Source organism: Zonotrichia leucophrys, chromosome 3, assembly GCF_028769735.1.
Source record: "Zonotrichia leucophrys gambelii isolate GWCS_2022_RI chromosome 3, RI_Zleu_2.0, whole genome shotgun sequence".
In the NCBI taxonomy this organism is placed as follows: domain Eukaryota; kingdom Metazoa; phylum Chordata; class Aves; order Passeriformes; family Passerellidae; genus Zonotrichia; species Zonotrichia leucophrys.
Genome location: NC_088172.1, coordinates 62581153 through 62606167, shown reverse-complemented (window position 1 = coordinate 62606167; position 25015 = coordinate 62581153). Strand labels below are relative to the sequence as shown.

Genomic DNA, 25015 nt, shown 5'->3' with positions numbered 1-25015 from the left:
GCATGCCATTGTTAAAAAGAAATCACAAAAGTAAAACACAGAGTGAAGTCTTTATGAAATAATGAAAAGAAGTGCTTTGCACAAGGCTGTAGAAAGTACAGTATACACTTCTTAAATGTTTCCAATCTAAGATTACTGTATGCAGTTAATGAGGCCTCTTTGCCTAATTTACTCCTTTTAATAATAAAACCAGGTACAATTAATCATTGTAATGATTTTGCTTTTTTATAATTATTTTCTTTCACCAAGCATAGCAAGGAACACTGTATAGCCAAAGAAGTCAGTTACATCCTTAATAGACATTTAAGAAGGAAGGTGGGAAGGAGGGAAAGAATCTAAATATATACGCCACATATCTCATCTCTTGAACTACGTATTTTTTAATTTCATAAAAAAAATTCTTGCTATTCCACAATAGAAGAAAATGCCCCAGGCTACCTAAGGTAAGATTTCGTTATAATTTCCAGCAAAATAAATAGTTAGACAAAGGGCTATATTGCTTAAATAAGTCATTTTTAAATTCAGTTCCCTGAAAATCTATCATGCATAAGTATCATACCTCAGAATATTTCAATGAAAGAAAAACAAATTAACTGAACCCCTTGTATAAGCACAGAGCTACAGTACATCAAGGATTGCTTCTATTATTGGTCATGGGGACACCAATAACATGCTAATTGCTTCCAGAGTAAAAGGAGAAACCATTATAGTTACAAATGAAGAATCTGCTGGGCAAATTTCAATTAAATCTGGGGTTGGTGAGGCCGTAGGTGAGGAGTGAGCTGTTGGGCATTAACTGGAAGGCAAAGCACACACAATGCCCTATCCCAATTAGCAAGAACAGGCACAAAAGAACTTAGGAGCTGAACCACTGTATAAACACCACATGATTCATTTTAACACACTGCTGGCAAAAGTTTCCCACTGAAACTACTTCTTTAACATCTATCTCACTAACTGCTAAATGGAAATGTAACTCAAAGGCTTCAACTGCAGCAACCAGCACACCTAACAAATCTGGAATTTTTCCTCCCATCTTTCTAGAACGTTAGCCTCTGCCTATTACCATAAATATCCCATTCATTACTCCCTGGGCACATTTCCCAAAATAAAAGACTAAAGATAAATACTTAGAATTGGCCAACTAACAACAAAAAACCTCCACTGTCTTATAGACAGCAGTTTAACCAAATGGAAATATTGCCATTAAAATTTTATTACCTGAATCTGTGCATTTTTAATGCACTTTCTAAAACCATATTGCTAAATTTCCTTAATATCCGTTACACAGAGTTATTTACAATTGTCTCCAGTGACTACTTTTTGGGTTACAGGTCATTAAAGAATAAACTATTTATAACAAATATCCCAGATGTGCTATCTGGGCTTTGTGATTAATTATATATAATCACATTATCCCCTCTGTTTCACAAATGCAGTAACTAAACAACTTTACACACATCATAAATTTTGAAATCTAAAACACAACTGGCATTTCCTATTATTACATTCCATTATCACATGTTCCGGTCTTGAGACTAAACATTAATTTTCTTTTCAATATTAATGCTTGTGAAACCTTGCTTCTCAAAAGCCTGAGTGCAAAAGAGTCCTAAGTGAGCTACAACACAAATTCACTTCTACATTCATTCTTTGCAACATAAAAGCAACTGAAATTCTATTTTTTTCTATTTTAACTTTAACTCACCTTAAACCCCTTGCTCTATTATTAGAAACAACTATATGACTGTATTTCTGTCTCTTACCTATCATAGTGTAGCAAAAAGAAGACATTTAAACAGATAGGCAGGACAGAGAGCAAGGACAAGTGTTATACACCACACAGCATACAGCAAAAGTCACATTCACATTGCTCCAAAAGAGCATCCTTTCCAGTGAAAAATGCGTATTTTATGATTGGCTTTTCACAAATATTAAAATTAATATTATATGTGTTATGTTAGAAAGTTATGCGGTATTAATTTTCTTAAGTTGAGTGTTAAATACAGTTTTAGGTTATAACATAATGTTAAAATAAAAACTATGCTATGTAAGATACTTTTTTTAAGAAAGGACTCACAGCGAGACAGCAGCCACAGAACACATAAATCTTTCAGAGGAAAAGAATTTATTGCTCCCTTATCAGAAAAAACGAACTTCTTCCCGCCTCGCTCAGCTCTGAAGACACCGTCAGGATTAAGAGGAAGAAGCTGACACTGACCAGAGAGACTCCTGTATTTGAATGGAATTTATGCATCATGTATGAAGTGTATGAATATACAAGAGGCTGTTGTTTTTAAGGATTAATCCTCTGTTAACATGTGATCTTCTTGGGGCTCATTTTGCCCAGAAAAAGGTACCTAGACGTCCGTAACTCTTTGTTTTCATTGTCCCATATTGTCCTAATCCAAATTGTCCAAATTATTATTACTCTAATTATATTGCTATTTTTATAACCATTTTATTATTATTAAACTTTTAACATTTTAAAAACAAGTGACTGGCGTTTCTCACACTTCCAAAGGAATGGTTTGGGCATTTCAACAAACAAAATCCCCTCCAGATCTGGCTGAAGGGGGCCAGAGGGGGCTCTGCTGAAGAAGTGCAAATTTTTTACCCTCTCCTACAACATCTTTCATGTACCACGATGGGTGAACCACCTGCAAGGAGAGCCAGGGATGGGTGAGCCACCTGCAAGGAGAGCCAGGAAAGGATGCCCACCTCCCAGCCAGAATCATTACCAGGTGCTGAGGAGAAAAGCCAGCTCAAGGTGGGTTGACAGCTACAGCCACCTCCTGCACAGGCTGCTGGGCGGCCTCACGCACCAGACAGAGCATCGGCCACAGCAAACTCCCAGGGAAGCTGCCGGACACTCTGGGAGCTGCCGGGAAAAGCAGCCTATAAAGCTGCCCAGGCATTGGGGAGCAGCCAAGGGCTCAGCAGCTGGCAGAGTTGGGCTCTTCCCAGCTGCCCAAATGTCACCTTTCCCGAAACTGCACTATGTTACTATGGGAACGTGTGCCACAGCTTTCAAAGCTGCAAAACTGGTCCACGTTTCCAGGTGGAATTGATGCATAAAAGGAGACTGCCAATTCTTGGGCATGCAGGAAATGCCGCCGAGTCCCAGATGAGATAATGAAACAGAGTGTGCCTCTGGATGCTCTCTGGCAGCGCTGCAGACCTCGCTCACCACCTGGCTGCCCCCAGGCTTCTCTTGCTCTTTTACCACCATGGCTAGGGTACATTTTTCTTTCACTTTCAGCTTGACAGAGTCCGTTCCAAGAAACCTTTCTTCAGAGGTTTGTGCGCGCCGAATGAAATCAATGGACCAGCTCTCAGGAGGAACTCTGCTGCAAGGAAAACTGACAAAAATGCATTATATGTATACGCTATCTTTATCAGCCTTCCACCCAGTCACTACCTTACTGCCATGCTATTTAAAGCACGGCAAATTTCCAGTGCTGTAAGTGCTCTCAGATGCTTTTCCCCCCTAATTAATTAAATTAACAAAGCCTGAAGTAGCTCAGAGCACTTGCCGCTGCTCAGCATTACTGGAACTTGCATTCTAACTGCTATGAGTTGGCTTCATGAATACCACATGGAAACCGGTCCCGGCCCCAAACATTTTACACCGTGATTTTATCCAGCTGTCTTTCTCATGCATCAAAAAGGAAAGCAGAGACACTTCGTTTCCCGAAGCAGACAATCCACTAGGGCACTGCACGGGACTCAGGAGAAGTACAGCTGTTCATCGTGTGTGCACAACAAAGGGCGACACCGGACAGAAATTAATTACAGAAAAGCACATCAGGCAACTGATACTGTTTTGCGGAGATAAACAGAACTTCACAACTTTTGTGAAAGTTGTAAAACCGGTATGTTTATTACAGTGCTGGACACGTGGGAATTGTTCTCTTAAAATGACATGCGTACTTCTGGGAACTTTAAGTCTTTTTTTATCTCTCTCTCAAATACATATGCATACAATTTTACAATAGGTTCATACACATTCATTTTTACGAATTCTGTGTGACATTTGTTGCTAGTTCTTCTTTATCAGAAAGAATTCCTAGGTCACGTTGACGTGCTTTCACAGCAGTCTTTTTGTCTTTCATTATTACTGGTGTCACTCTCTGGGGCTTTCTTCACTCGAGAGTGATGGATCCAGGCATTCTGCTTCTTGATCTTGGTCGCCGTGAAGGTGGTGAGAAGTACCTGGAACGGTCCCTCTTACTGTGGTTTTAAAGTGTTCTCTGTGAGAGACTTAACATACACACAATCTCTAGGCTGTATGTTCTGTACTGGCTCATCTGACTTTCTGCTCTGAGTTCCAGCTACGTGTGTTTCAATTTCTCTGAGCTGTTTGCTTAAAGCCACCATGTAGGTGGCCAGTGTTACTTCTTAAAGTGGGTGGACATTCTCTTTTGTATTCTATATGGTGTTCCATAAAGCAATTCAAAAGGACTCAGCTTTTCTTTAGCTTGAGGTTTAGTTCGAATTCGCAATAGTGCTAGCGGAAGAGCTTGCGGCAGGGTAGATTAACTTCTTGCCCGAGTCTTAGAATCTGCTGCTTAATAAAATGATTTCTTTTCTTCAAATGATTCATTTTCTGCGAGCATCTTCAGCGACCGAGAGGCTGCGGCAGCCCTGAGGGGCCGGGAGCGGGCAGAGCCCTGCGAGCGGGGCGTCCGTGCCGGCACCGCGGGGCGGGACCGGCGGCGGGGCGGGACACGCCGGGGAAGGGCCGGGATCGCTTCCGGAGCGCGACCTTGGCGGGCGGGTGAGTCCCGGGCTGTGCGGGGCTGTCCCGGCGGCGGCGGCGCCTTCCCCCGCCCGCAGCCGCGGCACGGCGGGCAGCGCTCGGACAGCGGCCTCGGTGTGTTCAGGGATGGCGGCGCCGACGAAGGAGGAGAGGAAGGCGTGCTGGGGGGCCCGGGACGAGTTCTGGCAGTGCCTGGACAGCCACGGGGATGACGCCGCCAAGTGCGAGAAGCTGCGCCGGGCCTTCGAGTCGCGCTGCCCGCAGCAGTGGGTGAGCTCCGGGCGGGACGCTCCATGGGGATGGCAGCCCCAGCTGCCCGCAGTGCCCAGCCTGGGGTTGCCGTGCCTCCAGGCGGAGCTTGGTTCGCACCCTTCTGGCTGGCCGGGAAAGGAGGCTCCTGAGCGCAGCCCTGCCTGGCCCAGGAACTAAAAAAAAAACAGTGTTGAGGGTATAGTACTAAGAGAAAGGAAAATGCTGTCTCAAACTTGCAGATAAACACACAGGGTTATTGTTGTTATTAAAAAACCAGCAAGTTTTAGAGGATATTTGAAAGCTTGTAGAAGTATGCAGAAATTTCTGTTTAAAGGCCGGTACAGAAGGGAGCTGGCACACAGGCCATGCAGTGCATGGCATTTTAAGATTGGGATCTTTTACCTTGTGCATAAAAATACCTTTTTTTCCTGCAGTGTAATTTCACAGTAATGCACCTGTCCCAAATGTAATCCATTCATGTTGTATTTTTTAGTTTCCTGAGCTCAAGCTGTAATTCTTTTTTAATAGGCACTGCCCTTTGGTAACAGTGGTGTCTGAACAGTTCCTGTTGCAGGCAGTAGTCTGAAGGCAGCTAAAAAGCCTGAGTACCTTCACATCTGCTGCACTGACACTTTGAACAGTGCATTTCTGGTGTTTGTTATCTCTAGGGATGATGGTCTCATCTGCAGGGCTTTGCACATCAGTGGTTCTAGACACAACTCAGAGGTTTTGCAGGCTGTGATACCATAGAAAAGCTGCTGGACTTAATTTTGCATCACAAATAATTTTTGTTCAGAGCAGTGAAAAGAGAAAAGCATACAAGATCTTCATGAAGTAACAGGTGGTAAACCTAAAAAACCAGAAGTTTGATTTCCAAATGGTAAAGAACCCCCAAAAACTAAACACACCGCTCTTTAGTCTTCAACAAAAGAAACTCCTAACTAGTGCATTGAAATCGTCCTTCAGTTCAGTGATCAAAGGCTGTTTACACAAAACCCCTTCCTTTTGCTGGTTTATTATAATGAACATTGTTTCTCTTTTTAAACAGGTTAAACACTTTGACAAAAGAAGAGACTTTTTAAAATACAAAAAGAAGCTTGAAACAGAAGGGTATAGTCCTCCAGAAGCTGCTGGAAAGGCTTAGGAACTCTGCTCTCAAATCAAGTCTGACTAACTAGAGGAGGAAGAAGCCAGAGAAAGCAACAGAAGCTGCTTGAGTGCAAGAACTCAATGTAGCAGTCTCCCTGAGATGCAGACTGCTCTTCTTGTTGCCAGGTCTGACATGACTGCTAAAAAAGGGGTCATGGACAGCTTTTTGATGAGTTAAAGTCAAAGAAATGTGGTGCAGGGCTGTTCATAAATTTAAGGGTTTGAATGTATAATTAGTAAAATTATTTCACAGGAATAAATGATTATTTAATACTGCTATGTACATATTCCAAAGAGAAAATGAAATTGTTTTTCTGTAAGTGATCCACCCCTTTTCCTAAATTAAAAAAGTCCATTCCAACTTGCCTTTTTTGTCGAAAACAGTGGGTTGTATAATAAAATGTGTAATTGTAATTTACCAAGTATTTCAAAGTGTTTTAAAATACAGTTTAAGTCAGATATTAACTTACACAACAGTGGTCATTAGGAGACGTAAAGCATCCTGTGCATGTGATATGTAATTCACTTTTTGAAGGATGCTCTTTTTTTTTTTTAAGCAATAGGAATTTTTACACTGGTGATAGGTTTTCAGTCAGTATCTCTACTAGAATATGTCCAGTGATTTATGACAATTCTCACATTATGGCCTTTTGTAGAATTGGATTACCTTAGTGATGCAGCTTTATTTAAAGGTACAGACTGTTTACAGCAGGATTAATAAATGTGGCTGTAGAAGACATTTAAACAAGGAGCAGGATTGAATGTAATTATGTAAGTGGAGTTACCTTCCAAAAGTCATATAACCTAGTATATCTAGGTGCTGGAATCATTTAATACTATGGTTAAAGGCACAAATTCAATTTCAAGCACAGTCACCACAACTGAAGTTCCTGCAGTAAAAATCCTGTGTTTTGAATTTCAGATTGTCCACAGTACTGTGCTGACATTCAGCAGAAAAAAAACACATACACCACTTGCAATATAAATAGCATTTATTTCCAATGCAACAATTTAAGGAGGTAAAGTATTAAGGCATTTAAAAGTCACTCTGAACACTGGAGAGAACAGAACATGCAAAGTTGAGAATCCTCTTTCACCCTGAGTTTGTATCTCATCTATCCAGAACTTCACGTGGTAGCACCGTAGGAAGCCATCCAGCTGTACAGTAAGGCACCAGACTCTGGGCAGTCATTGCTGCTGTTTTTGCTTGATCACTTGTTGTCTTGTGTACTCCCAGATCAGCAGAGCCCCGCTCACATGGACATTGAGGGACCGGATGATGCCCTGCTGAGGAATTTCCACACAGACATCCAGGTGGTGAATCAGGTTGGCTGGGATTCCTTCATGTTCGTTTCTAGGAAAGAAGAAACAGTAACTCGCATCTGAGAGAGGGCATGTGTGTTCCAGAAAGCAAAAAATACAAATGTCAAAACAGCATCCAAACGCCTCTTGGCAAATGCCACATCTGCCTACGGGGTAAGGCACAATTTCTTGTCACTTCTGATGACAAGAAATTGTTTAAAAACAGTAATACATTACAAAGAAAACGTGGAGGGAGCTGACTTAACTTTTGATATAAAAAACTTGGTGGAAGACTGTTTTCAGTTCACTGGCCAAGCAATAGCTGAGCACCCAGCATAAAGACTCTGCTTTTGTTTTTAAACCATCTATAGTGAAATCACCATGGTATGAAGCTGCTGGCACAGCAGGAAAATTTAACTGCCCACTTTACATTCCAGTCTTGGCACAAAGGAATGTCCAAACTGAACACACCAGAGAATACTGAAGTTGACTGGTAATTAAAACTATTATTTTTAATTAGAATAGAACAAAGTGATTATGAGCACTCCATTCTGAAGACAAGCTACATGAAAAAAGTTGAAAAAAATCTTTGTCCTAAGAGGATAGCCAGGCCCTTCTTCCTGGTCTCACTCAGTAGCCCTGCAATATCAGGAGCTTTCTCACTGCTATGTGCTTTACTGCAGATTTCTTTAAGTAGCCTCTCCCCCTTTGTATCACATCTGAGGCTTGTCTGCTTATAGAAACTGATAACTGCTTTTCTCTGAAGTTGTCCCAAGCTCTGCTTGTACTGCAGAAACTTGCTACTTCACCTTGTGCCTCTCATCCTGATGTTTTAAATCACCTCCCAGCCATGCCCACTCAGTCTGCTCCAGCCCTCCTCACCCAGCTCAGTAGGGCAAACCCAGCTTCCTCCTCACTGAGCTCACAGCCCACACACACAGGGCCCCAAACAAAACTGAACAGAAGGTGTCTTCAGCACTCCCAGAAAAATACAACCCATGCTGTTGCTACCTCCACTCCTTATTAAAAGGTGTTCCATTGGTTGTTAAATATGAGAAGGGTCATTCAGTAGATAGCAATACTTTAGCACACAAAGCCAAGGACTGCTCTTTCCATGATCATTTCCCATTCCAGAATCACCTTCACCAGTGTCACTTGGTTTTCATGTGATCAAACTCTTGACTAGAGAAAGGGATGGACTGCAAGAGGTAGGTTTACAAAACAGTGTGTGCTCTTACCCCAGCAATAATAGTGATTTCTCTGGGAAGCAATATTCTGTGAGATCAAAACTTTTAGCTGTTTGCTCCACACCAATAATAGTGTAGCCTTCTGTTTTTTTCTCCTGTAAATAATCAACTAGCTGAGATGGTTTCACCTGTGCATTAAAAGTAGAGAGAAATACAAAAATATATAAATATCACCTTTTGTAAACTTCTGAAATTATTGTAAAAAAAACCACAACAATTTACTTGGACACTTTTTAAGATAAATGACTTTCATCCCCAAAGACTCCATCCATATAAATAGCTTAACATTTTAAAAGCTTTTCAGCAGTAGCACAAAAAGTTAATGGCACAAAATACCCTCACAAATACCATGAACAAAGACGTAACAATTACAACTCACATAATCAGCGCATCACAGCAATAACAAATTGCAAGTATTTTCTAAATTCTTTTTTATAAGGTTGACCCAAAACATACAAGATTAAGTGTCAGAGGTAACAGCAGGAGCTTCCATTAAACAAAAAGATATTTTTTTCAAGTTAAAAATGTAAGGCTCTGAACTATGCATCGGACAAACAGAAGATTCTGAGCACATTTTTTAGCTATTAAAACGTTTCCATTCACCTCGACAAGGGGGAGCCACTGCTCTGCAGAAACACTCAGATGCTGAAACTGCTTATCCTGTATGTAATGAAGACTGCCAACAACTAGTGCAGATGCCCCAAATATTTCACTTGTACGACATAAACCTACAAAAACAAGAAATAAAGCTATTTTTGTGTAGAAACTAAACACCAAGCCAGAACACCGAGTGAAAATGACAAAGAATGCAGAAGAGAAATGGCTACTTTAGTTATCTATTTTTAATTAATTTCAGGTCTTCCAAGCCACACCTTGTTCCATATGAATTACAGGAAAAAAGTGTTTTGCAATTTAGCAGAAATATAAAAATTAGAAAAGCACTGTGTCTTGAAAACATGCTTTTACAATACTAATTATACGAAGTAAGGAGTTAGGTGTCCAAGCCTTAGCAAGGCTGGATGGTTTGACACATCCACACCTGTTAAATGACAGAGGATGACACATCACAGCATTGGAGTGCAGACAGCAATAATAGCCTGTGGGCTTTTCATTACCCACTGCAGTTACTGAAACTGCTAACATCAAACACAAATGGCAATAAAGTATTTGCAGGATTTATTATGTCATAGCCGACACATCGTGAAGGCAGTTTTAATGGGGAAATGGGGCCCTGCTGTCCAACAGACATGAGAATCTTGTAGGTTTACAAGATTTGGTTTAATTGTTACAGAAAAAAAATGCAAAAGCAAAGAATTCCCTTTAATTGCACACACAGTTGAAAAACTCAACTGTAGCAAATACAGAATTATCAAGAAACTGAGCATGATTTACAGCAAAATTCTACTTAGTTAATGCATGCTATGTGTAAGTTCTTTTCTTTTTCCTCAAAATGTAACTGTAGAAGACTCCTTTCTTTGGCTACCAGTTTCTTTCAGGATAATGATCTATTCTCCTGAGCAGTACTTAAATAATTTTCTAATTATCAAAATAATATGAAATTAACTTTTGTTCTCTAAGTGTGCTCCAAGGTCTAAAATAAAAGTTTGACTACGTGCAATCAACCTTACCTCCTAAATTGGTAGGTTTATCAATAAGTGAAGCCACCACAATCAATCTGCTGTTTGATTTGCCAAGTTTAGCAGCACGATCCTGAAATGCCATTTCCAAGTCTAAACTAGGAGTACTGTTCTTCCAGGGTATAATCTTCTTCTGAACATCAGTCCACTCTGTCTGGCTGTCTGCTTCAGCCAGATGTGAACCTGTAACAATAAATTGTACATTCATATGGATATGCAAGTGGGAGTGAAACTAGTGCTTCAAAAAAGAAGATAATCCAAATGGTGATACTGGAGATACCATTCATGATCTACTATTATTTTATGGGACATATTCTGCTCACTTCTGCAAGTTTACTTCAGCTGAAAACCAGAGGTCAGGCTGAATACCAATAATTACAATTTATGCAGATTAGCTCTATTTTACCCATGTCTTGCTGAGCCCAGTCACTTGGTTTCAGCTCACGAAGCTCCGTTCGGGAATGGCACCACTGAAACGCTGCTGGCCAAGGAATGTCAGTGAATCTGTCAAATCTAGAGAGGGAGATCCATTCATCCTCAGCCAGCTCTGAAAGGCGGGGAAGGATGTAAAATATTGTCTGCAATGGAACACAGTGTTATCAGCAGAGTGTCACTAAAGCAAGCAAAAATAGATAATTAATGGAACATGTCGACTATCTAACCTCCTATGCTTTTAATACTTTTTTTCTTGGTATTTCATACAGCTTACCAGTATATCTCTCAATATTCATAACTTTACTTATAGTGCTAGCCAAAACTTCCATAAGTCTAGACTTACTGTCTAATTAAACTTTTCCTGAGGATCTGCACTGATTAATGTACTGAAATTCTAGAATACCAAAGAATTAACACTATGCTTCTCAGCACAAGGGTCTAGAGGAAATCTTGTATGTGTAACACTGAAGAGTTGTCAAATACTCTTAGAACTTTCTAGTAAAGGATTTATTTAATGTCAAAAGAAAAATAGTTGAAAGCTTTAAGATCTAGTGGTAAAATCCAGCTCAGCAAAACCAATACATCTAACTAACCACGATTTATTGAGGAGGAAAAAACACATATCCCAAGGGAAAGACTGAGCAAGTCAAAGACTTTAAAATCCAGACTTTTTGTTTATCCCAATGTGCCCTTCAAGACAAAGGTGAAAATGCACCCTGAATACATTTAAATGCTTCATAAGTATTAGTCTCCCTTTGTTGGGTTTTTTCCTCCTGTTAAGGACTTCTACTTTCTACTGTTTAGCATATTTGTGTTCACAAAAAGATTTCACAGAACAACAGTTAAAAGAAGAAAAAATTTCTTTTGTCAAAGATGGCACTGTTTCTGCAAAAACATAAAAGATATTCATATCCATGAATATCTTGTATTTTGACCTTAGTTCTTCTATGTCTATTTATCTGCACCCTTATTTTTGCCTTCCTTCCATTTTCAATGATGAAAATGTTTATTCAGCTGTTAGTTATCTGACCTATATCAAAAAAGGTGGCTGAAAAAGGTGCTCTGGAAGTGATGTATCTCTATCCCTTTCACATCAAACAATCCAGCTAAGCAACCTCAAGTAACTTCTGGGAACAGATACCTTAAAAATCCTAATAAACTACCTCAACTAAGTAGATGCTGTTCAGTTACTAGAATGAACCTTTCCAGTCACAAATATAAAACCTGATTAATTCCCACAGATAGGCACATTCATCACACATACCTCTTCCTAACTGACCTGGGTTTTTAACACAGTATCAAGTAGAAAAATTAAGATGCAATCTCAGTTTAAAGCCCATCACAATCTGGATGAAGTAATTTTTGGGGGTTTAAATGAATAATAGTTGATAATTTCATCCCACATTAGAAGATACCAAAAAAGATAAAAATACAATTGCAAAACGAGACAAATAGTGTGGTCTTGCCTCTAGACTATAATCCTCAACTGGATGAAACGTTGCAAAGAAGAAGTGATCTTGGATTCGCTGCCAGTTCCTTCTGGCATTCCTGCAAGTGCAGAAAGTAATGCAAGATACATTTAAAAAGCAAAGGAAATTAAATTGAAAAATTCAATTGTAAGATTGGCACAAGGCAACCTAATTTATTTACTGTATCTTGTACAGGAAAGAAAATACTTCAACAATTAAGTAAGGGCCCATTTTTAAAAAATTACAGCATTCAGAAAATAAGCTTTACTCATGTTTCAAGAAAGGCCCAAAAGAAAGACACGTCTCCAAATTCTATTACCAAAAGGAATGAGTTTGGCAAGAAGTATCCCATGGAAATTGGATGGTTCAGTGTCAGATTTTAGCTGTTAAAAAAAACCAACTAAGTCAAGACTCTTCCCTTTGCTGCTTTTTTTCTGTATCGTGTCTCCCCATACCAACTTCTTTTTAAATAGTAATAAAAACCCCCATAAAAATTACCAAGTGCCATTTTAGAAAATGTAACTTGCTGCAAATGGCTCAGAAGAACAATGTGAAGCTGCATTACTAACCCTGTGCCATGCATGTTTTCCACTTGTTGAAGGCTAGATTCAATAACTGGTGTCAGAGCTTCAAATTCTTCCACATGCAGCATTCTGCACATAGCCCAGATTTTTTTAAGGGCAATTAATGCATAAAGTCGAACGCTGAAATTATGGCTGAAGCACCACTGCAGAACAACTAGGAGGGCTTTCTTCAAAGCTGGCTTCTAAAGAAACAGACAAAGAAGCTTCTTTTATGTTAAGTCTTAATGTACAATTCAGAAGTTATGACTGGCCCAAGAAAAAGCTCCTCAAAAGATATCCTTTTGGAAATCACAAAGCTTTAAAATTAATATAATTTCCTTCATTCCATCTCATCAGGACAAAACCTACAGCCTCACTTGTTCTTTGAAAAGGTATTCATTTGCTCTAAAAATCATTATTCTGCCTACAAGGAAACGTCAACTTATTTCTGATTAAAAGAGTAGCAAGAACAACAAACCCAGGTGCATCCACATGTTTATGTAAAACTGAGGTTGCTATTCTAGAAAATCTCACAGGTAATCAGGCTCTATGTAACCAGAACACCTGCTAAGCTAGCTAATTTTCCAAAGTCCAATATTTTATAGAGGTGACAGGAAGAGTTGGTGTTTTGCATCACAAAGGATACCTTAGTAGGAAGTAGGTATTAAAGAGATACTTAAACATTTTGGCAGTCTATTTTCAATTCAGAACTCTGTATAAGCACTGGAGGTGAATAAAGAATGAACACTCTTAGAGAAAAGTACCTTCTCTGAGGTATTTTGAAGAATGATGTCAAAGTGGGCCAACACTGATAAAAATGTGCAGATGCTTTTTTTAAGCTTTTCTTCATCCTAAAGTAAAAAAGTAGTAGTAAAAGTATGTAGTAAGTAAAAAGGAATGGAACAAGAGATATACTTTTATACTTTTATGCATTTTCACACTATGTTCGGCACATGCAATAATATTGACACTATTAAAAATCTACTTGTTTCCACAGCCAAATTTCTGCTAATACAAGGTCAATATTATTAGGATTTAGTTCTTCCTAACATGTTATTTGCATTTTCCTAACACATCAGACAGAATGAAGTACATAGTGGTACAAGTGAGCTAAAATTCAACCCAAGTTCACTGTATTCCCCAGGAATGCAAAAGGTCAGCACCATTCTACAGCCTCTTGCCTGAGGCTCCCACTACCCAGAGCTCAATCTGCAGCTCACACTGCAGTTGCACACTGAGCCACCTGCACTAAATGCATTCCTCAACACCAGGAGAGCCTCTGAAAATGCAATCTGTATTCCCTTCTCATAAATCTACGTGTTTTCTGCTTGCTCTGATGGTTTGAATGGGCTCACTGTGATAGTACATTTGTTATTATCAGCATGAAATCACTTTGATCCAACAAATTATCATCTGCTAAAAGGACAGCAATTCCAACAGCCCAAGCTTTTGGAATGAATTTTGAAACACTCAGCTCTCCTCAGCCAACCCTTTCACAACTTTTGGGTATCATCACTCAAACCCTGCTCCAGTTCTAAAATCTCATTACAGAACTCCACCGTGAGAGAAGTCCATACTAAAAGCTGCAAATTGAATATGTATTATACAAGTCATGTTCTCGCTGACAAAGAGGATGGGACAAAAATGATAAAATAGACAAAGGTGGGCTGTGGAAACCACAAGTAATTTAGACCTCCAGACCCAGGATCTAGGGTGTCTATGTGGTCCTGATGGCTCTTATACTGGACTAGTCTTGACTCACTATGCCAGCTCCACTCTGCCCAGAATAAAACATCATTAAAGGAAATCTCTCCACAGAAGAAATGATTTTTCTTTGGCCGTTTTTAGGTGTCTCAGATTATTGCTCAGACTCACAAGCTAAACTGCTCAGCAGCCCTCTGCTTTTAAAGGAAGACTGGAACACACAAAAAATAAGGAATGGGGTGACAAACTGTACCCTCCCTGTTCAAATTACTCTTCAAATGAATGCCAAAGGTCTTACTTACATAGCAAAAGCAATCCCAGAATTTATCAAGGAATTGGGGATATTTATGTAGAGTCAAGATAACAATCCATTCTATGAAGTATTTCACAGATGCCTGATTATTACTGAATCCAGCCTGAAAAACTCTGTCAAGAGTTCCACTCAAAAAATTCTGAGAAAACAAAATCAGGCAATCCTTTAGTATATTATTAGAGTTATTTCCATGAAGAAAAAAAAATTAAATAAAAGAACATTCCCACCTTTATCATAGTATTAGATATATTTTTCAAGATGCAAATGAAAGCATTTTAAAACCATCTAATTTCTTTATTATACTTCTCAAATATTTTCTTATGAAGCAGCATTTGATGAAAGTAACACTTGTCAATTTCTTGACTGTTTATAAACTAGCAACTTTTTTACTAAATGAAAAGCTTTTAATCAGATAGTCAGCACAAACTTTTAGTTAGCTTTAACAGGAACAATCTGGCCTCCTAAAATTCACAAATCTAAGAATCAGTTTGCAGTGTCCTCTAGAAATGCATGATAAATCCATGACTTTACACAAAGAATTTAGCAACATAAAACTTCCACAACACAGAACTTCCACATCAGCCACAGGTTACATGCCTTTTATACCCTGCTGTAATTTAACATATGCAGCTTGCATGACACCAAATTAGGTCTTGAAATAGGCAGGTATTTATTTATTTAAAAATTAATTGTCAAGAGCAATACCTGGTTAAGCTTTGGAAGAAGAACTAGGAGTGTCTGCCATACTCGGTTTTTAATTCTATGCTGCAAAGAGTTTGCATAATAGCGTGTTCTAGACCTGGACACCAGCTCATCCTGAAAGAAAATTAAAAGGTTTATAGCCTATTCTTCCTTTAAATTTGAATACATGTAAATACACTCTCCTGTACTAAGAAAGCATCATCTACAAAGCTGGGATCAGCACTGAACATAAGCTTAGGAAAATATATTTACTTAATTTATTAAGAATTAAATTCTGAAGCTTATAATTAAACAATAAAGTAAGTAAATATCTACTAAAGCTCACTTTTCCCTGCTTGGTCGATCTCACAGCACAAATATTAATAATTTCTCTGCAGTACTTAATTGCGAGGAATGAGGGACCCACACATTCCTAGTTCGTCAGACAAAAGCAGGATTCAACAGTACCAGAACGTATGGGTCATGTTCTAACAGCAGCTGCAGTAATTTTGACTTTAGACTCCTGCCAATGCATGAGTAGCTCTCATATAAACAAAAACTGGACCCCAACCTTCTCCATCATTTCTATCTATAAAGGTATTCTAAGGAGACAGTAGTTCTCTCAATTTAAGAGGTAGTCTGCAATAGTTAAAGTGAAATGCAGTGCTTCAGAATGCAGCCTAAAGGAAGATTCTTAAAGGAACAATGGTTACAATTTGGATAATGTTCCAGGAAACTAAAATATCCACTAAAAAGAGAGAAATAAATGCAAAAGGCAATTTTTACTATTCTGGTTGAATTAACTTCAGTTTCTTAACAAAGAAAAGAATATTACTTGGCAAATCTAGAGTCTACACAAACAACAATAAATGCATCCTGTCAACAGTAAGTATTTTGCATTTTACTAGTTGTACTAACAGTGCGTTTATATACCAAGAGAAATTTTACCTTATCAAGTAGTTTGATGAAAATGTCTTCTATAAACGTCTTATGCAAGATATTTGTTCCATCCAACAAGCACAGAAATTTAACAGCACAAATGCGAACAAAGTGATCATCTCGATTTGTACTGTAAAATATGAATAAAAATAAAAATCAAACTCTACTTGTTTAGACATAAAGATAATTCCTAAATCATAAAAAAGCACCAAACATCATCTGGAAGATACAGCCATCAAATTGTCTACAGTGAGACAACATGAAAATACCCAGAAGTGCAATTTTAAAATCCGTTCATCATTGGTGATGAAAAAAATTAGTGAGTTCAAAACCTGACCCCAAGTCTATCTAGAGTTCTTTAGTAACATCTAAAAAAACTTTTTAGATGTTACTAAAGAACTCTAGATAGACTAGGTGTTTAAAAAACTTTTCCATAGAAAAAGCTGCATCAGAAAGTTTTTAAAATTTTGTGCCTGTAATCTGTAATCTTCTAATAACTAATTTATGCTTACAGTTTGGTGAAATATCTAATCCCAAACAGCAATTCATTCCTATTAGTTAAGTACAGACATCCAGAACAATTCATGGCAAGAATAAAATTAATGACATTATAGGTTGTGACAGCTGCAAGCATCACAAGAAAATATATGATTACCAAAAAGCTCTTGGGGAAAATACAGGAGTAGTGAACTTTTGCAGTGGATTTTTTTAGAAGATCAGGTTTTATAGACTACTAACATTTCTGATAACCTTCAGAAAGGTGAAATAACTTTTTCCCTGAATTTCTTCCACTGAATAAAAATGGGAGTGAAACTATTAAAAAAAAAAAAAAGTCAACAATCCAGTAGCAAACATCCCCATTTCAAAGGCTGGAGGCAGAGCCTTTGGGCAGCACACAGTAGAAAAGGGCTTGCAACCAATGGTAAAAAGGTGGCTCAAAATCTGGCTGCATTAAAACCTGAGTTTTTTAACTGTCTTTCTTACAATGACAAGGTATGTATTAGCTCAGCATCCTATAAAGTATTACTTTATTGAGGTGACACAATGAGGAACTAGTTATTTCAGCCACAGTCAGATTAACAAGTGAAATATATTTTCCTGAAAATCCATTTTTCTACAGTTTGTATTTGAATTATGAATATAATGTGATGTATAATGCTTTTACCAGTATTTTAAAAGGTTATGAATATATTCCTTGTGGGTCCCTTCCAACCCATGATATCCTATGATGGCATGATAAGCAGGCAAGTTCAAAATCAGCATCTTTCCTCTCAGAGCATCAGCCAGGACAAAGACACAATTCACACCAAATACTGTAAGTTGTATCCTCAAAAGCATTACCTTTCTGTAACAACATTTGCTGCACATTTTTCTCCAAGATTTTCTATGAAGGCATGCACATCCTGAATTGGTCTTCAGAGATGAAAGAAGACAAAGCAACAAAATTAGCAGAGTAACATACAAAATCTGTTTTCAGTTTTTCAATAGTCATCTCAAAGTGTAAAAGAAAAAAAAAACACACAAAATTTTAAAATAGAAATCACAAAAATTTTTTTGTATACCTTTGATCTTTTCTAAATACAGTTCCAAAGACACAAGCCTCAGTGATAAGTTCACTATAATTTCCAGCATTTAAGAAAGCATTTGTCAAGGCACTTCTCTCATCAACAGTGGGAAATATCCAAGACTGACAACAATGACTAAGGACTACATTGAAGACTCCAGTCTTTGTAGTGGACAGATCTATGAGCTTGAAAATTACCTGAAAATAAGAAATAAAAGATTCAAAATCTAGTTTTCAGAAGTGCCAGATCTATTAGAATAAAATTGCAGTGATATCTACTTTAATAGGTCTCATGGTCTTTTGCATCCTATCAGTAAATGCTGTAAATGCTGTCTTCAATCTGTTTATAATTCCCTGATATAAGAGCAGGTGAATGGGCAACAATTGGCCCAGTATATACTTATAAACCAGAAGTGATCTTTGCTTAAACAGATAAAATGCCAGATGCTTTAATCAAATCTCCTGTAAGTGGAGAGCCAGGGCTTACTTCATGAGCACAAACCTAGTGTTTTAATCAATCCTTATACCAATTTACAAAAAAAAATTAAACATAAAGTAAAATTTCTTACATAAGTTGCCATATCACTAGTTCTGTTCATTAAGGAGGATTACATTAATGTCAAAGTTCATATTTAAGTTAAAGTGCAAGTGTCTTTGTACCATTTATTTTTTGTTTTTAAGGAGGGCATATTTATGATATTTGAAACTGCTATCTAACACTTCTCCAAAGAGAAAAACAAGAAAAACAAAACAAGAAAAATGGCCCCAAAACATTTCTTTCCCTTCCTTAGGGTAAGTGCAAGAATAAATCTCACATACAAAGTAAATTTTGCTTCTAAGAAATTGCAAGCATCTGGGAGAGGGTGGGGAGATGCAGAATGAACAGGTAAGGCTTTCTCAGAATTCCTTTTAGACATCAGTTAGAGCTGTCCATGAAAATGGTTTTTCAGAAGGTGTAATAGCTCCTAACAGACAAAGCTGCTTTGCTTCCCTGCATTGAAATGATAGTTTTGATAATGTTAAAATTCTTTGTCAGTAATGCCAGTTTTATAGAGAAAGTTGTTCTGAATTGCTAAGCATTAAAGCACCAAGAAGCTCATGAAGAACTTAAAACTGAAATACTGCAATGCAGTCTGGAGAAACACTTACTGGAAAGAAAGCTCTACACTAGAAGCATATAAGGTTTTTTCCAAGATCTCAAACCTATTTTCCAGTGCAAAGGCTTGTAACTTTCCTAGTAATTCCAAAATTAAGTGTTTGTTTCCCCTGTAGGGGAGCAGCACAGCATTTACTATGCATTTCTCAATCCTGAAATTTTTTCAACTGTTTCACTGTTTCAATATAGTAAAAGTTCAGCACACACAAAAGAAATCTAAGCTATTTAAGTTCTGGCATAATTAACATAAGATTAATCACAAAGAAAAAAGAAGAGTGCAGCAGAAGAAATTAATCTAAAGAAGACAGTGCTCTGGGCATCTTCTGTGGAAGACCTTTTCAGTATTACCATAGCAATAATCCCTTTTTTGACTCAAAAATACCCCTTTGCTCCACCCTTTCCAACTATTAAAAAGACAGAGTGCACTGTGGTAGACAAAATTAAAATTGTGCTTCTGTGACAAATCAACATCAGGCAGGTCCATATTGTCCTCTCTTTAGCTACAACTGCACAGCGAGTCAATGGCACAGGGACTGCCGAGGACTGGAATAAGAATATACATAAGTAGGCACTTGCTTGGGAACTTTATCTTCATTTTCTTATGAAGGGGCAGAAGGTGGCTCGACCAGAAGCCCTTTGTTGAGTATAGGAGACCTTCATTAGCTCCTTGATGCCTGCTGCCATGGTATGTCCCACTGCAGACAATGGGATAGCTGTCACACAGACTCAACACTCTCAACATTGGCAAAACACACCTTACATAATGCTTGAAATACTAATGCTGAAGTTAAGGCAGTCATTGTAAGAATTTAAACAGGTTTTAAGATCAAGAAAAATAAAATACTAACTATAGCTCAACAGTTATTGCAACACTGAGCATACAATTAGCTGTTACAGATAATCATTAAAAGTAAAAGCCAACCAACTTCTACAACAGAAAAGAAATTATCATCTTTACATACATTTCTTATTTTGGCCTGGGTCCACAGGGAGACTGTAAATGTGAAGTGTTTAAAATAAAGAATGGTAACATTCATTTGAATAAAGTTTTTTAAAAAAACCAAAGAGAAAATAATTGGAGCTACATTTCAAGGTAATTAAGGCTAATACAGATATATCACAGCAGGTTCAAATAGCTAGAAAGTGTCCATTTCTGTATTTTACTAAAAACAATTTTGGCATGTCTGGGCTGAAAATAAATTTGAGACATTTGCTGATACTTAGAGTTATGAGTGTGACATCAGGACAGGGCTACTTATGGTGATTTCAAAGGAAAAGTGCAACCCCTCCCAGTGTGATTTTTGTGCTAAGGGCAAAGCAGCACATGTGGCTCTAAATCTAACAGACAAATACACTGGTAGATAAATCACAATGTATTACTAAAGTCTTGCACTCACTGTGGACTGTTCTGCAGAAATATTTAATTAATGCTTAGAGGGAAAAAAAAAAGAAAAAATCCCCAAGAAAGATTATGTAGAAAGAAATAGTTAACAACTTTGCAGTGTATAAAGCCAATAGGACCAACATGCCAGTACTGAATATGGTTTTCTGGACTTTATCAAAAAAAGAACACCACGACACATGCAAGAACTCTTGGAGTTCTGGCAGCTGCATAGATCTTACAAAAGAAGAATAAAGATTTTATTTTTCTTCTTAACTCTGGAAGCAGGTCTCCCATGCAGTATTTAACTGAACTTTAAGGTGACTGTGCGTTTTTTGTTTTCTGCACTTGGATTATCAGAGGAAAAGAAGCCTTTAAAGAAGCAGTAAAAATGCTTTATTCAAGAGCTTGTACAAAATTTTGAACTGTTCTAGCTTTTCATCTAAGACACCATTTTCATAAAGAGTATTAGAAAAAGGCATCATTTTTCCAGAATATTAATAGTTTACGATAGTTCAGGTGTCAAATCCTAAACAAGATAGTCAAGAGGAAGTTTATTTCTATGTAAAAATAAAATAAATGAAAAAACCTAATTTTACTGCATGCAGAAGATACTGAACAGTCCACAAAAATCGAAGATTCAGTACTTTTCATCTTCTGTGCCACAAGATGGAACAATATATTTGTTTATCTTCAATCTTATTCTAAGGTCCTTTATCTTAACACTCTCAAACCTGGGCCTTTTCAGAAATGAAAAATTCACAACAGTAGCTGAAGGGAAAATAAAGCATAAAATACATTTTTACATCCACACAAAATTTATGTTCCCTTCTCAAAAAAGAAAAGAAGAATTCTTGAAACTGACCTCTTTTATTTTGGTATATGCTTGACCTTTTGCACTTGCAGCAACAGCTAGAACCTCAGTATCAAAGATGAACTGAACAAAAGCTTTTAGATTGGCCCAAAATATTAGCTGTGTGTTGCTCAAAGAGGATATAATTTTCCAAGCCAAATCAAATGCTTCTATGCAGAGAGCCTCTGATGAGTCCAGAAGCTGTAAGTAAGGAGATAAAAAATTGTTACATTCAACCAAAAAAAACACCCAAAAAACTATTAATACTGTGCAGGTTAATATTTTACCTTGGGAACAAGGACTTTCATGCAGTCAAACACAGGTGAAACTTGGTCTGAAGGAAGAATAGACAGGACTTCCAATGCAGACTGTAGAATTTCTTTTGACCTTTCAGCCATGGACAGTGACATTACTGAAGTTTCTTCACACCCTTGAGCCAGAGTTCCAAATGAATTTAAAACAAAACGGAGGCAAATCCACTGGTCACGAACATAGCGCGCAACAATTTTCCCCCATCCTTGAGATGTCTTCTCTTCACGTGAGCTGTGAAAAAAATACTTTTCTTAAACAAATTTTGTGTTATGTTTATCCTGCACATTCCTACTCCACCAGGAAGTGCTCTAACTGTACAAACTCACTGCACTACACCAAGGTGCTAAGATTCATACAGTTCACGTGGACAAGTACATGGAAAAGAAATCTAAAAGTTAAGTGGTTTTTAAAAGAGAAAAATCAATTATGGGCTTAGTCTTACCCTGTGAGAGTATTCAGTGGAAACATCACTATGTGCTGGCTGTGGTTTTTTGTTACCCAAGTATCTGGGTTTTGGCTCTCTGGCTTCCTCTGGGTTTCCCTTCCCAACAGTAAATAATTGACATTTAAACTTGCTTGTGTACATGTCATGGTTTTCTGCAGTGCACATATATTTAATCTGGCCTAAGGGTAAGCAGTGTTCATAGCTAGCCCTGGCTTCACAGAACTAGAGGACTTAACAAAAGAACCTTTGGTCTGATCAATTATGGCTGCTTTAATGTTCCAAAACCTGGATGCTAAGACAGAAGAGCAACTCAGTGAACATTTTGTGCACAGAATTCTTCCTTTTTATCTTGGCAAGAAGTTGTCAAAGAACAGGAAAAGCCAACACTTTAACCACTGCTTCACATTAATCAAGTTTGTTCTAGAGAATTACTGAAGCTTTAACAGACATGCCTGTTTTTTTCTTCAATATAAGATGGCTTCTTTAATACTTCATTGAATCGAGAAAAGGAAATGAATTTCTTCAGAGCATCCACAGAAGGCAGAGATTCCAGGTGCACTTCCAGCTCCCCATCCATTATCTCACATACAGCTGCCAGTGAAGCCATGCCAGCCACTTTTCTAATTTGGTCCTTAAGCTTTAGCTCCTAAGTAAAACCAAACCATACGTGAAAAAACACACACCAACTTCTCATACAATACAAATAACGTACTAATACTGCTAATAATCCTCCTCTTGGCATCACCACAGACATCATAAAGTAGCAACTCTGCATCCTTCTACTTCTGTATTTTCTTCCCCTGAGCCTAAGGCAGCCTGGCTTGGGCTGGGTCAGCACAAATGCTCACAAGTTACAAGCACTGACAGAGGCATAAATATTCCAAATTACAGCCACTTGGGCATGAAGTGCAGGCAGTGTGGCTGTGATGGAACTCTCCTGTCTTGCCAGGTAACAGCTCATACACATTGCTGGAGAGCAATTAGAAAAAAAGATGTGGGTCCAGTTAATCAGAAACCCAACACAACAGCTGAAATTTGGAATACAACACATTACTGCTCCAAGCACCCAAAAGATCACAACCATGCCATGGTTATTTTGTGTGATAAACACATATATTCAAAGGAGGCTTGAAATTAAAAGTCTCATTTAAAAAAATGCCCAGAAGTACATAATGCCTGTACAGTAAGAAAACTTTGATGTTATTTAAATATCTCCAAGTTGCATTTGGCTGTCTAGAGCACAGGAAAAACTTTTTTCATCTGTTATTACTCAGCATTTTCTTCTTCAGAAACTGAAGCAGCTGAAGAAACCATAACAAAAATATAATTCCCCTAAATTCAAAATAAGTTCGTAAAGGCCCCCAGTGAACACTGAGTTTGAACCAAAAAATGTTTACTTTGAAACTACTGGAAAAAGTATATAATTCACATAAATTAAGGAAAAAAATAAAATTAATTATTGTTCTTTGTTCCCTTAAAACACAAACCTAGCTAATTAATTACTTACAATCTTTTAAGGTGTTATTACCTGTTCTTGAACAAAACAGTAATACCAAATAATAAGACCAAAGTTTCTATTGCCCAACAAATCTTAATTTAAATCTCCTTTCTGTCATGGAAGTCATTAATGTTTCTTTATCCTTTGAAAATTTATCTATTTCAGCTATAGTAGCCTAACACACAGAACTATAGGACAATCAACATAACTATATGAAAATGCCAAAGCAATGCTCGGTTCTGGAGTTTCTTTTTCTCTGTATATTCCAGGTTTGAAGTCAACAAGCACAAAAGATATTTTCATTTAACAGTTATTTGATCAGTAAGATTAGGTCACATTTGAGGAAAAAAAATCTTTGAGCACATAGTTCATGATTACAGTAAGAATTTTACTTTAGCTATATAGACTTCTAAATTATTTAATAAAAAAACCCAAAGTACTAAAAATCTTAGCTACAAATATTATACATTCATATTACACTGCCAAAGAAAGACGTGTGTTAAGGAATATATATGCACATACACAGCCACACAAACTACTATTTAACTTCACATTAGATATAATATTATGCATTATAAACATCACAATAGAAATAAGTAATTGCATGTTAACTTATGTCAATAGTATGCCTATATAGTTATTACTACAGAATCTAAATTCTGCATATTAGCAGAATTATTAGCATATGTTTTAATTACTACTTCTTGGCCTGTTTTATATTAATATTTGTTGTTGTAAGTACTGTTAAATTACCTTTTCAGAATTTCTCTCCTGAAGATTATGAATAGATGCACTTATCAGGGATGAAAGGAAATTCCTGATAGATGACATTTTCTTCAAGTTGACTTTCAAGCACAAATTCATTAGCTCTGGAATTAAAGCCAAGTACAGATCACAACGATCGAGGTCGCCAACCTAAAAGTGAGGAAACAAATGCAATCCAAATCAGTAAGAGGGGGAAAATGAAACTGAAAATCAGAAAGAAAACTACTGATAACAATGACAGCAGAAGGAAAACTACAACATTGCAATTGATCAATTTTAATTTTGGGGTTTGTTTGGAGGAGGTTATTAACTTCTAAATCTTTAAAACTGACTTTCAGATGCCATTCTCTTGATGCAACTCTAACTTTTGCTTTACTTAAAAAGTCTCAGGCTTCTTTGGGGTAGAAACTTAAAAAACACCGGGCACAGCAATGAGCAAACAGTGTAAGATAGTCAAGCAATATCTACTAAAAGCCTCCAAACACCTAACAACTTACATCCACAGCTAAACTAGTAGATATTAAGCAGTACATGCTACTCAGGATTTCTTACGATATGATTTCCTTAGATTTAAGAAGAAACAAGAAA

General features: G+C 37.5%; 2 protein-coding genes across 2 annotated transcripts in view; one reads left to right on the top strand and one right to left on the bottom strand.

The window, feature by feature from the left end:
* The first annotated feature begins 4763 nt into the window (after window positions 1–4763).
* Window positions 4764–6529, top strand: LOC135444921 (cytochrome c oxidase assembly factor 6 homolog). The gene is made up of 2 exons (XM_064706987.1): window positions 4764–5032; window positions 6063–6529. Exons 1-2 carry the CDS (start codon window positions 4889–4891, stop codon window positions 6156–6158), a joined length of 240 nt encoding a protein of 79 aa, XP_064563057.1. The 5' UTR covers window positions 4764–4888; the 3' UTR covers window positions 6159–6529.
* Window positions 6530–7137: 608 nt separating this feature from the next.
* Window positions 7138–25015, bottom strand: part of TARBP1 (TAR (HIV-1) RNA binding protein 1) — a 32062-nt gene continuing 14184 nt past the window's right edge. The window contains exons 14-30 of the mRNA XM_064708505.1: window positions 24416–24577; window positions 22617–22810; window positions 21695–21950; window positions 21420–21608; window positions 18016–18215; window positions 17795–17866; window positions 16463–16583; window positions 15539–15649; window positions 14823–14972; window positions 13581–13667; window positions 12823–13019; window positions 12251–12332; window positions 10756–10927; window positions 10341–10532; window positions 9316–9440; window positions 8704–8840; window positions 7138–7517 (exon numbers count right to left, since the gene is read on the bottom strand). Coding sequence (XP_064564575.1) covers window positions 7352–7517; window positions 8704–8840; window positions 9316–9440; window positions 10341–10532; window positions 10756–10927; window positions 12251–12332; window positions 12823–13019; window positions 13581–13667; window positions 14823–14972; window positions 15539–15649; window positions 16463–16583; window positions 17795–17866; window positions 18016–18215; window positions 21420–21608; window positions 21695–21950; window positions 22617–22810; window positions 24416–24577 — 2613 coding nt within the window. The 3' untranslated portion in view covers window positions 7138–7351. The remainder of the gene's footprint in view (window positions 7518–8703; window positions 8841–9315; window positions 9441–10340; window positions 10533–10755; window positions 10928–12250; window positions 12333–12822; window positions 13020–13580; window positions 13668–14822; window positions 14973–15538; window positions 15650–16462; window positions 16584–17794; window positions 17867–18015; window positions 18216–21419; window positions 21609–21694; window positions 21951–22616; window positions 22811–24415; window positions 24578–25015) is intronic.